Consider the following 11,845-nt stretch of genomic DNA (forward strand, 5'->3'; position numbering starts at 1 on the left):
TAATCGACTGCAGAGCGTGTATTATTTGACTATTGAATTCAATTGTTTTATTATATATATTCAGTATATTATTATTATATTTGTTTTATATATACATACACATATATATGTATATACATACATATTATAAATATATTTATAATCAATTAAAATTTTCGTTATAAACGGACGATTGTTCTTGACACATACCACCGTGCTCCACAAGTTGATGTTCTGTTCTTTTTATTAAAGCAATGATTTCTCACAAAAAATATTTTTTTAAAAAGATCAAAAATAATTTTAAATAATAATAAAATGAAATAAAATGTCAGATTTTTTTTCAAATGAATAAAACCTCAGTTAGAATTGTGCTTCACAAAGTTACAATTAAAAAAATGTTTTGCACATTTTTTTTAGACAGTGATAGTCACATAATGCAATAATTACTATATATGCTAAGGCTATTTTAACTATTGCACACCCAAACAAGTTAAATTTATTATGCACACTGTTTCGTGTCGCTACTCACATATACAAGATCACTGCATTATTTTCCTTCTCTTAAAATACAAATAATCTCGTTTTTTTAGGGCAAAACTAATGTGCTTGTGTCCATGTATCTAAACAACTGTACAATGTTTCATACATTCTAATGTACCACAACACTTTGGACATAAATTTACATCAAGTTACTTCACATTCTTGAAGCCTGTACAATAACTCAAACTGTTCAGAATGACACGTGAAAGCAATTAAAAGTAAAAACATCTACCACCACTTGCTTTAATTTTTATACAATGTTTTATAAAACTGTCCTCTAAAACATTAATGTGACAATGTTTTTAAACTTGTTTAGTTGTGCTTGGCCCGGCCTCCTTTAAGATAAGTCTTCCAGCGTTTTACATAGTCCCTGAAAATCGGGGCACTGTCAATGGACGAGAGCAGCTGTAATTGGTTGATGTGAGTGGTGTGGTAGTCCCAACGGGCTAAATTAGGAGCCACACCCAGCGTGAAGTGCCTCAGGTCGTAAACTGTTCCATAACCTGTGTCGAACAATGGCAACATGGCCTTGAGTGACTCCAGCCCTTGACTGAAGAGTACACCTGCTTCTCGGCCGAGCTTGTTACCTGCGGTCTCAGCCACATCGTACAATCCAATCAGAGAGTAGATGAAGCCATTAAGAACGAATGAACTGGGCGTTGTGGGGTATTCCTCATACCAGTCGTATTTGTTCATAAAGGCTGCCTTAACACCACGTTGCTCTGAGGTCTTCTTGAATGGGGATGTCGCCCGAAGGGCGGCGCTAAGGTAAGCTGGGTTGTGCGTGACCAAGTACGCCCTCACTAGCGTTGACATGGCCTGACCCTGGGCCATGGCAGAATACCATCCAGACTCCAAGGTCTTGAACCCCTCTCCGAGCTTACGAGTCACCTTGATCGGCCACCCTCCGTGCTCATCTTGGTTATGAAGAAGCCAATCGCTAGCGGCAAAGAAAGCAGCCATGTGTGCGGTGGAAGACACGGTGATATTGCTGATGAAGCCAGAACCTTTGAGAACCAGCTGGACAACACGGCGAGGAAAGATCTTGGTCGCCTTTACTACTTTGGTGTTGGACAAACCGACTCCTTTACGCAGGTCTGTTACTAAATCCCGACTCACGGTGCTCCAAGACGTTCGGGGTCCGATGCCGTAGACGACCTCTCTGTCTTTGAAGGAGAGGAGGAGTGGACTAGTGATGTAACGGATGATGTAAGGAGCTCCCTTTTCTGTCGTCTCCAGAACAACAGAGACGCTACCATTGGAGATGAACTTGACGTCAAAGGTCAAGACGAAATCTTTGGAGTTATCCATGAGCAGAGACACACCGTCTGAGTTTTCTGTGGATGTAAATCAAAATACTCACATTTTTCATAGTATCAATTAGAGAACAAAACTGAGTTTTCCAGAAATAATAATTAGCAAATGTTTTCCTTCATTGCTGACTTCTTACCCGCTGTGACGAAATGTTGCACAAACCCAGAATGATCTTGATCCTGGATCTTAGAGAGAGAGCAGCCCTTAGGGACGGCCCATGGAACTGTGCCACCCTCTCTCTCTTCCGACACCCCATAAATCTTCTCGTCAGGTGGCTTTTCTGTTAAGTTCTTGCTGTAATGGCTCAGCCCATACTGAGCTATCTGAATGGGGTAGAAATACCCCTGAGGACCCCACTGGGTAGAAATTGGGACACCTTTAAAAGAGGTAAAACACAAAATTGAATACAGCAGGTAACAAATCATGAGTTGCCATTAACACCAGTGAACTTCAAACCTACCTTCCATGCCGCTGATGCATTTCACTCGATCTCGCACTTCCACGTTATACCCCTCAAAGGACATGAACACCCCATCAGGGTGGTAGGGCTCCCTCTGGGCGTACACCCTCGAGTAGCTGTGGGAGAACTCGAAACGTTCCATCCCGTCGTACTGCACCAGATGCCCGTAAACGTCAAAGTACCTTTCAACCCAGCTGAAGGGCAGATAAACCTCACCCCCTTCTCTTCGGCCTTTGATGATGACGTCCTCATTGATGAGGCAGTCAATCTGCTCGTAAGTGACCTCCTTGGACCCAGGCGGGGCTTCGGGTGATTGCCCTTTCTCCTCTTCCTTCTCCGGGGTGGGTGCGGACTCGAGTTGAGGTCTGATTTGGGTGGACAGGTCTTTGTCGCTGGAGCACTTATTCCACAGCAGTATGGTGATGAGAGCAAATATGGCACAAATGATAACCAGAGTCTTGTGGTTGATGCGAGCCACCACGCAACGCATTATCGCATCACGGCCATGCGGTGACAATGGACACCTGAACTCACCTGGACAGAAGTAAAACAAATGTAAAAATTAAATAAAACATATTATTACTTATAATATACATATGTATGTATGTGTGTGTTTGTATATATATATATATATATGAAGAGTTTGGTTCCAAAATGAGATAACTAAAAATCATGTTTTTATTATGTTACTATGTTTTAATTAGCAATTTTTTTTAGTTATTATGGTTTAAATTAAAACAAACCAACTGCAGTTTGATTGATATTAATTGGAATGCACAATAAAAAACATGATTTTTTGAAAAAAGTGTGTGTGTGTGTGTGTGTGTGTGTAAAAGAATTGCGTATATATAACATCTATTCATTTATACAATTTATACATCAAATAACTTATTAATCAAATTATTAATGACAATAAAAATCAATAGCAAAAATTAAAAATTTTTAAATAAAACATTAATATTATAATAGGTGCAGTGAATAAATGTACATTTGTGTGTGTATATAAAATGGGTATATAATATATATATATATATATACATATATATATAACTAGTAAAACATGTCATGATTTTTTGAAAAAAGTGTGTGTGTAAAAGATTTACGTATATATAACATCTATTCATTTATACAATTTATACATCAAATAACTTATTAATCAAATTATTAATGACAATAAAAATCAATAGCAAAAATTAAAAATTTTAAAATAAAACATTAATATTATAATAGGTGCAGTGAATAAATGTACATTTGTGTGTGTATATAAAATGGGTATATATATATATATATATATATATAACTAGTAAAACATGTCACTCGTTTTAAATACAGACTTAAACGATTATTAGCGCTGTAATGCATCTTTTCGGTATTTCCGCAAATAAAGCACGGAATGAATTTACAATCACATCAATGCTGCGAGCTCTTGTGTGATTGTGCGAAAGATATACGTTGAGCAACATGCGGTGTTTTAAAAGGTAATGATGCCAAATTTACACCCACCTGAAAGCAGCTCACCTCCCGATGATCTAAAAGCCCACAATACAGACAACAAAATATTCACGCATACATTCCTCTCGCTCTAAATCTGCACTGCAAATGTACCGCTGTACCGATGTAGCAGTAGCCAATGAGAGACTTCGGAGCTGCGCAGCGACCAATCAGCTGTCAGAAGAGGTGACAAACGCCACAGTGCGTTTGTAACAGGCCCACCTGCTTGAGCTGAAGCGGGCACATCACTTCAATAATTTTAGCATTTTAAAACCAATTGTTTACGATTTGCTAATTTAATTGATTGTTTTGCGTTTTTTAATATCAAAGAACCTAAGTGTATATTATGTTGCTGTCCAAAAATCCGAATCTCCACGAAAGTTTCAGTTGATCTTCCATACAAATTGTGCTTTAGTTGCGTTGTTAAACATAGCCACAAGGTGTCACTATTAACCAGACAAACGCAAAGGTGAAATTTCACTGCTTTTAAGGCGTTTATTCCTCACAAAACTCGACAATTTACAACAACTCACATACAAAACACAACAATGACACGGACAGACAACAAATTTGTGTCTGGTCCTATAAATATGTCATGCAACGTAGTATATATTTCATGTATATATTTATATTTCAAAATATTTCATATTTTGATTAAACATGTTACTGTTGTTTATTAATTATTTTTATAATTAATATTATACAAGACAACTTTGCATGCCCTTAACTCTTATTCAAGCTAACACCCATAATCAATTAACACGATTAGCATTTAAAAGAATGGCACATGATGCATATTAATAACCAAAATGGCCTTTTGACAATTTATATTCATTATTAGTGGTACTTAAACATAGACACATAAGTGAAAACATAGCATATTATAGAAGCTCTAGCTATTTAAGCATTTTTACATCATCAGACACAACAACAAAAGCTAAAAATAAAAAATATGAATGTTTTTCTGGTTACTCATTTACAACTTGCAGAGACAAAGGCAGGACCAGAATAGATGGAGGCGAGGACAAGTTGTGACCAGGAACAGGTGAGGAAAGATTGAACTCAGTAAGTCAACATGCTTTAAAAATTTTCTTTGTAGAAGTTAAAGCCAAATTGCTCACACTGAGCTTTGATGTCTTTGGCCAGAGCAGGAGAACCACAATAAAACACATGGACCTTGCCTTTCTTTTCTTCTGACACCTTCTGGAACACCTGCAAATGGACAGAACATCAAGAATCAAACACGCAAACTCATAAATCAAGGATTTGTATTAAAGACCAAGAGAATTTCTCTCTTTCTTTTACAGCATAAATTATACACATCATTTTTTTTTACATTACACAAAATTACATTCTTTGTCTTATGCCTATGACCTACAGCTTTACCTTGGCCCAGTCCGGCCTGCCTGGCTGAGTTCGAGTACGAAGTCCTGTGATTGAATCTCTCTTTTCTTTCTTGGCCAGCAGATCCAAAGCCATCTGCAGACCAATGGCCTTCATGTCGTTCTTACTGAGAGCTGATGTCATGTACATGTGCATCTCCAAAAACCGTCCTGAAAATATCCAAACGTAAGATTGGTAAAAGGTGTTTTATTTCTGTCCCATCTCCATCTTCTTCTCTTACCCTCTGGATCCTCATCTGCCTGGTCCATCTCCAGCTTTGTAAGGAGACTTACAAACCACTCGAAGGATTTCTGATCTCGGTTGATCCAGATGAAGTCCACCTGCAGACAAACGAAACAAATTAATGTCCCAATCAAGATTGGAGTTTGGTAGCTTCTTTAATGCTATTGTACTTATACTCATGATTTTTTTGGGCAGTTATACATCCTCTTACAGGAAAATGAATAACAAAATCTCAAGAAGAAACCCCCCCTTCCTAAAACATCTATCATCGATTTACAGCAGTTTGGAAATTTAAGATGTTTACCCCTAAACCTGATCCGATGGAGAACACGCGGTACTGACCTTCCTCAGCTTCATCTCATTGTCTTTAATAGTTTCACACCAAGAGTAACTGGGGGAGTTGGGGCAGTTTTGCTTTCTCATGCGATAACTGGCAACACATGAAAAGGAATAGATGCTAAAAAAGATTCTGCATAGTTTCTGTTATTTCATCACAAATCTGTTTTATTATACAGTAAATGTGATTTGTGTGTGAACGGAGAGGCTCACCGACACATGATGCTCTGTAAAAGGGATGCGAATGGAGTAATGCCGATTCCAGCTCCGATGAGCACCGCATGCTCAGACGCAAAGATCTGTCGGGTGGGGGTGCCAAAGGGTCCGTCCACATAACACTGCCATAGATGGATAATAATAATCCAGATATGAGGAAAAAGTGAATTTCCTAATATGTATTTAGAAGTAACAGTCATCTGCATTAGAGCTAGTAATAACTTACCCTAATGTTACAATATCTGTGATTTTCACTTAATTTTGCGGAGAGCTGCAAGATGATAAATGATATATTGGCAAAATGATCATAAATTGGCTGTTATGGCCCCTAAAATATATGTCAAATTCTCACTTCTCTGGTACCCAGACAGACGTCTCCTAGTTCCACCGGGTCAGGCTTTTGCGAGCCCGTACGGGTTCCACTCGATTGGTACAGGGTCAGTTCAACGTCATCATCTTCATTAGACGCCACTGTCCTACTGCAGATAGTCGACTTTAAAAAAGGAAAAAAGTCATATGTATTGCAATATTGAGCTTAAAATTGTTGGAGAGGAGCCATGCAGGAAAATAAATTGGTGTTGATGTGATTTAAAACACCTACATATAGAGAACAACATCGATAAAACGTTACGTCATTGAGTGGATGATGGAGGAAAGCCAGAACCTGCGCTCTCTTTTGGTGATGTCTGTCCCTCAGGCTGGCCGTGAGCCTTTTGTTGCTCATGGCTTGGCTCTCTGGTTGTCTGAAATACTCGTACAGGCGGTTTGTCCACTGGCCCATCGAACGAACGTGAAGCCACAGCGTATCTGTTTAAATGAGGGAATGCCATTGTTTCGGAATAGAACGTTTCAGTGTAATGCAGCATTAACAGGCAAGCTTGATGTTTTACCTTGCTGCTCAGGGGCGCTGCTGATGGTAAACGGATGCCACTCGTACTTAGCGATGACAGGGACGTTTATGTACACATAATCTCCAGGTTTGAAGTGAAAGAATGGAGGTCTTTTGATTACCAAATGTGTTACCTATAAAGCACAGGTGAAAGGTGTGTTATGTCTACTGTATTCTGCCTATTTAGGTTAGTGTGCAGCATGCATGTGCATAGTGTGTACTTTATATAGATTAGCATGCAGTCTGCATGTGCATAGTGTGTACTTTATATAGATTAGCATGCAGTCTGCATGTGCATAGTGTGTACTTTATATATGAGGTATTGGGCATGCATGTGTCTAGTATGTGCTGTTTATTCAGGGTAGTGAGCATGCATGTGCATAGTGTGTTCTCTCTACATACTGTAAGTAGTGTGCAGCATGCATGTGCAGTGTGTACCGTCTATATTGGGTAGTGTGCAGCATGCATGTGCTTAGTTTGTACTCTACATAAATAAGCATGCAGTCTGCATGTGCATAGTCTGTACTCTAATTCAGAGCGCATTGTGTGCACTCTGTATAGTTTAGTGTGCAGCCTGCATGTGCACAGTGTACGTTCGATATAAGGTGGTGTGCAGCATGCATGTGCAGTGTGTACTGTCTATTCTTGGTACTGTGCAGCGTGCATAGTGTGTATTCATTATAGATTAGTGTGGAGTCTGCACGTGTCCAGTATATTCTGTCTATTCAGGGTAGTGTGCTGCATGCATATGCATAGTGTGTTCTGTCTTTACAAGGCACAGTAGTGTGCAGCATGCATGCACATAGAGCATACTCTATATGGATTAGTGTGTACACTCCATGTAGATTCTCTGTACACGGTATTGTGCAGCATGCGTATGCATAGTGTGTTTGTCTGTATAAGGTAGTGTGCAGCGTGCATAGATGAAAATGATATCGCAGATGAGAAATACTAGGTTGGAATAATTTCATACATTCATTCGTTTACACAGCACCTTTGAGGGTAGTAGGTTTACTTCAACAATGTACAGTCCTCCCATGCGAGAAACCGCTATTCCGATCAGCTTCTCAATGAGGAACAGCACACCTGGCACCACAAACCACTTCCAAAAATTGGCACAGTGAACAACCAGCAAGGCCCAAACACAAACATAAGAAAGATGAGACCAGTAGAAGACCTGCACAAACACAGCCCACTCCATTTTGAACTCGCTCAACCTATATCATATACATTAACCATGTATAAACTGTTTTATTAGCTAGTTATGAATCTGATTCGATGACGCCCATCACCTCAAAATGCCCACTGCGTCTGACGAACGTACTGGAACACACCACCATCAAGCAGATGAGAATCTGCAGAACCACGCCGGTAACGGAAGCGGTTCCATTAACCCAGCCGATACCGGGACGGATGGTGAGCAGATACTCCCACATCTGGTACGTTCCATCATTCTGAGACATACGAGCTACGAATGGAGAGAATGTGTTTCAGTTCCATCCATTTGACTGTTCCAACTTTTACAAATATGTTATTGCAACAAATTACCAAAATTCATGACGTGCGCTCCCGTGTGAACAATGGTGAAGATCAATATAGCGTAGCCCACGATCTGATGGAGAAGAATGTTTTGGTCTAAAGGCAGGACCCTCACCACCCAGGTCGCACGTAGCCAGGTCAGACAACGTCTTAACATGAGAACCTGCAGGTTTAGTAAAGACACAAACAATGAACACCGGTCATCAGAAATCTTTTTTTAAATGGGAAGTCAAGCTCACCATAATAAAAGTGCAGTTGAGGTTAAGACACTGGCCACAGCCCTTGGCCACCATGAACCAGGGTCCGCCGTGTGCATTCTTCAACATGGCAACGATAAAGAGAAGAACGTTGAGGAGGGCGTACAGACAGAGGAAGAGCAGCTTGCGGCTGTTGTTGTGCCAGTACGCTCGCGTCAGGTAGCGAGGGGTTTTACATTTATTCTCTTCCAGATCGGGAGGTTTCAGCCAGTTGGCAGCACTGGGAGAAAAAAAACATTTATAGTTATTCAATTATTCAGCATGCATATTAACCGAAGGTAACGTTATGTTTGTTCGACAGTAAGGTCGTGTACAACCACTTTCAAGTTTTGATTGGCTGTCAATGTTTTATTGTTCATAAGCTGGAAAAAATCTTTATGAAAGTGAGCGTAACAATATCATTCCTCTGTAAAGTTATGGACTCCATTAATAAAGTTTTATAGTTGTCGTTCTTGATGTGAAAAGGCCTCTATGGTACTTTTGGGAGCTTCACAGAGGTGAACACCGTTTTACCAAAATTCTAATTCAAATACACCGAAGTGTCAATTGAAATGAGAAATAAATATTATTTGAAAAACTGAAACTAAACGAAAACTAGAAATGTTTAGGTTGAGGCACTAAACTTAAACCAAAACTATAATCAATTAAACATATATAGCAAAATAAAAAATAAACAAATAAATAATAACATGACCAAAGCATATTAAAGAAAATGTCTAAAAATAAACATGAAAATATACAAAAACGTACAAATAAAAGCTAATTTAAAATATTTACAATAAAACTGAAAACAAAACTACAGAACATGAACCACGATTTGACACTTCGACTTGTCGCTAATAATATGTGATGCTCTGTAATGTGTATATTTCACCTGATGGTGAGGTTCTCCATAACTTCCGGGAACGTCTCCAGCTCTGCCTTTAACTCCTCAAACGTGATGGAGCCGCTGTTGTCTTTATCAGCAGATTCGAACAGGGCAAGCGTCAGGTCGTCCAGCTTCTCCTCAGGGAGAGAGATCGCACTCTCACTCAGACAGGACTTGAGAACTGTTTTCAACTCATCCGGATCTATAGAACCACTGCCTATGAGCAGACCGCCGCAGGAAGAAAGAGGAGCTTAACTGGCAGAATGAGGAATAATGTATATTATTTCATTTATTTGTTCATAACTTACTCATGTCATTTTAAACCTGTATGACTTTCTTTCTGCTGCAGAACACAAAAGAAGATCTTTTGAAGAACGTTACCAAACCCATTGACATTCATTGTATGGACACAAACCACTGAGACATTTCTCATTTTGTGTGTTCCACAAAAGAAAGCAAGTCATAAAGGGTTTGCACGTGTGATTTATAGACCTTCCAGGAACATCATTCTTATCAACCAATCACAGCTTTGGATATTATATTGGTTAAAGAATGCTGTGCCTAAACTTTGATCTTGGAAGATCAACATTCTTTTGGTCTAAATCTCATTGTGTAATTGTTAAACACACTAATTCTTCAGGGGTTTAATAGCGCATATTTTGGAACAGTGGTTCGGTGAATGATGTGCATATCTCACCATCCACATCATAGACCTGGAAGAGAAAGCGCAGTTTGTCTGTCTCGCTGCCGTGGATCAAAAGATTCAAAGCTTTGAGAAGTTCATCAAGACTAATGGAGCCGCTTCCATCCGAATCGAACAGGGCGAAAAACCTCTCTGCGAAAAACGACTACAACAACAGGTGACAAAAACAACATTATAAAAAATGAACTAAAATAAAAAATGATTTAATGGCTTGATGAGCACACGCTTTATATAAATCATTCACCACTAACCTCTTTTACTTTGAGAGCTGTTTTAAACTCATCCAGGTCGATTTCTTTGTCTTCTCCTGCGATGCTCTCGAACTGCTTGGTGACCCATTCCAGCCATCGTGTATCTTCATCCAGACTCATGTCTGTGCTCCACAACACCATTCCACACACACGCACGCACAAAACTCTATCTATCAAAACTCTTCTTCCCAAGATGAACAAAGGTGAATAATTTATGACAGAATTTCCATTATAACCCTGGACTAACCCTTTAAATGTAATTACAATATGAGACATGCTCACTGTTCATCAGTATGCTGAATTGTTGTTGCCAGATGTGTTTTCAGCATTGAAAAAGTAAAACCACTTCGGCTGAACTTGTTGACAGTCATGCTTGATTTATCAGTGTTAATTTATTCAACAAATGGCTTTTGGCTGTAGAAGCAACATGGCTAGGTGGTTTAACTGGTTTGTGTCAATTGGCGTAACCAGTATTTTTCATAAAAATACAATTATATTCAGGATAAAAAATGTTGAATAAAACATAATAATTTTATAGTTTAGTGTAATAACTAAACTAAGTAAGTTTTTACATAATTTGTCAAAGATGTTTTCAGCATATGTCCCGAAAACACGGTAATCTTTAGTTCTCTTTTTTCCCCTGAAAATCATGTTCCAAGCCTACTTTACACTGGTTAACGATTCGGTAACCTTCAAACTTTTCTGGTATATTTTTATTTAATAAACAAATTATAGATGTTCTTCCAGAGCAACTCAGAAAAATGTTGTTACTGTAATAGCCACATGTCTAACAGGTCTCAAGACAGAAAGCATTGAGACAGCAATCTGAGTCAAACAATATGCTTTTGTTCCTATAACAAGGATGCTTTTGTCAAAGATGTTTTAAGCATATGTCCCGACAGATATTGAAAAAAGTAAAATATTTTACATTCTCATTCTTTGGCAGTTACACCATTTTCAGGTACTTTTAAAACAAGTTTTAAATCTTATTTTTCATCGACCCCAGTACATATCCAGAAATATAGCTTGACATACCTGCATATAATCCTATTATATGACTGCAGACACATAATATACTGTACACATAACATGTACAAACAAGTACATTTTAACCTGTTTTTGCCATCCTTTAGAATTCCCATGTGTAGCTACAATGTTAAATGACATTTCTATGTGAAACAACAAAACCATTACCTTTAAATGTAAATTGCCTTTTGAAAAATTTCCGTAAATGTTCTCACAGACAAAAATACAAAATACTGATAGATTTTAAAGCGGTCTCAAGATGTTGCCGTTACATCATAGTTCAGTTTATTACCATTTAGAGAAAAGAAGAACGAGAGAGAGAGAGAGAGAGAGAGAGAGAGAGAGGCTGG

General features: G+C 38.6%; 2 protein-coding genes across 4 annotated transcripts; both read right to left on the minus strand.

Annotated features, from left to right (window-relative positions):
• Window positions 1-254: 254 nt before the first annotated feature.
• On the minus strand, window positions 255-3,977 carry glcea (glucuronic acid epimerase a). Its single transcript, XM_057329955.1, has 4 exons — window positions 3,797-3,977; window positions 2,294-2,827; window positions 1,970-2,209; window positions 255-1,856 (listed from the first exon to the last, which is right to left on the minus strand). The coding sequence occupies exons 2-4, from the start codon at window positions 2,781-2,783 to the stop codon at window positions 832-834; spliced, it is 1,755 nt and encodes a 584-aa protein (XP_057185938.1). The 5' UTR covers window positions 2,784-2,827; window positions 3,797-3,977; the 3' UTR covers window positions 255-831.
• Window positions 3,978-4,268: 291 nt separating this feature from the next.
• nox5 (NADPH oxidase, EF-hand calcium binding domain 5) lies at window positions 4,269-11,779 on the minus strand. 3 transcript variants are annotated; one of them, XM_057329848.1, is made up of 17 exons: window positions 11,664-11,779; window positions 10,470-10,591; window positions 10,213-10,363; window positions 9,522-9,732; window positions 8,630-8,867; window positions 8,400-8,553; window positions 8,144-8,319; window positions 7,846-7,953; window positions 6,853-6,985; window positions 6,627-6,769; window positions 6,315-6,455; window positions 6,189-6,233; window positions 5,960-6,084; window positions 5,753-5,840; window positions 5,409-5,508; window positions 5,171-5,337; window positions 4,269-4,996 (listed from the first exon to the last, which is right to left on the minus strand). In XM_057329848.1, the coding sequence occupies exons 2-17, from the start codon at window positions 10,587-10,589 to the stop codon at window positions 4,865-4,867; spliced, it is 2,232 nt and encodes a 743-aa protein (XP_057185831.1). In that variant the 5' UTR covers window positions 10,590-10,591; window positions 11,664-11,779; the 3' UTR covers window positions 4,269-4,864. The 3 variants fall into 3 exon arrangements, with proteins under 3 accessions (XP_057185831.1, XP_057185830.1, XP_057185829.1); XM_057329847.1 differs by having other exon boundaries at window positions 7,867-8,028; XM_057329846.1 differs by having other exon boundaries at window positions 7,846-8,028.
• Window positions 11,780-11,845: the final 66 nt, after the last annotated feature.

Source organism: Triplophysa rosa, linkage group LG3, assembly GCF_024868665.1.
Source record: "Triplophysa rosa linkage group LG3, Trosa_1v2, whole genome shotgun sequence".
Taxonomy (NCBI): domain Eukaryota; kingdom Metazoa; phylum Chordata; class Actinopteri; order Cypriniformes; family Nemacheilidae; genus Triplophysa; species Triplophysa rosa.

What these genes read in the sequence shown, in the direction of transcription:
- glcea (XM_057329955.1), bottom strand. Translation starts at nt 2,783, where the DNA reads ATGCGTTGCGTGGTGGCTCGCATCAACCACAAGACTCTGGTTATCATT. An exon ending in ATGCATCAGCGGCATGGAAG is followed by an intron (nt 2,210 to 2,293) that starts GTAGGTTTGAAG and finishes CCTCTTTTAAAG; the next exon opens with GTGTCCCAATTTCTACCCAG. An exon ending in GCAACATTTCGTCACAGCGG is followed by an intron (nt 1,857 to 1,969) that starts GTAAGAAGTCAG and finishes TTACATCCACAG; the next exon opens with AAAACTCAGACGGTGTGTCT.
- nox5 (XM_057329846.1), bottom strand. Translation starts at nt 10,589, where the DNA reads ATGAGTCTGGATGAAGATACACGATGGCTGGAATGGGTCACCAAGCAG. An exon ending in TAAACCTACTACCCTCAAAG is followed by an intron (nt 6,986 to 7,845) that starts GTGCTGTGTAAA and finishes TGTGCTTTATAG; the next exon opens with GTAACACATTTGGTAATCAA. An exon ending in GGCAGATGAGGATCCAGAGG is followed by an intron (nt 5,338 to 5,408) that starts GTAAGAGAAGAA and finishes GGATATTTTCAG; the next exon opens with GACGGTTTTTGGAGATGCAC.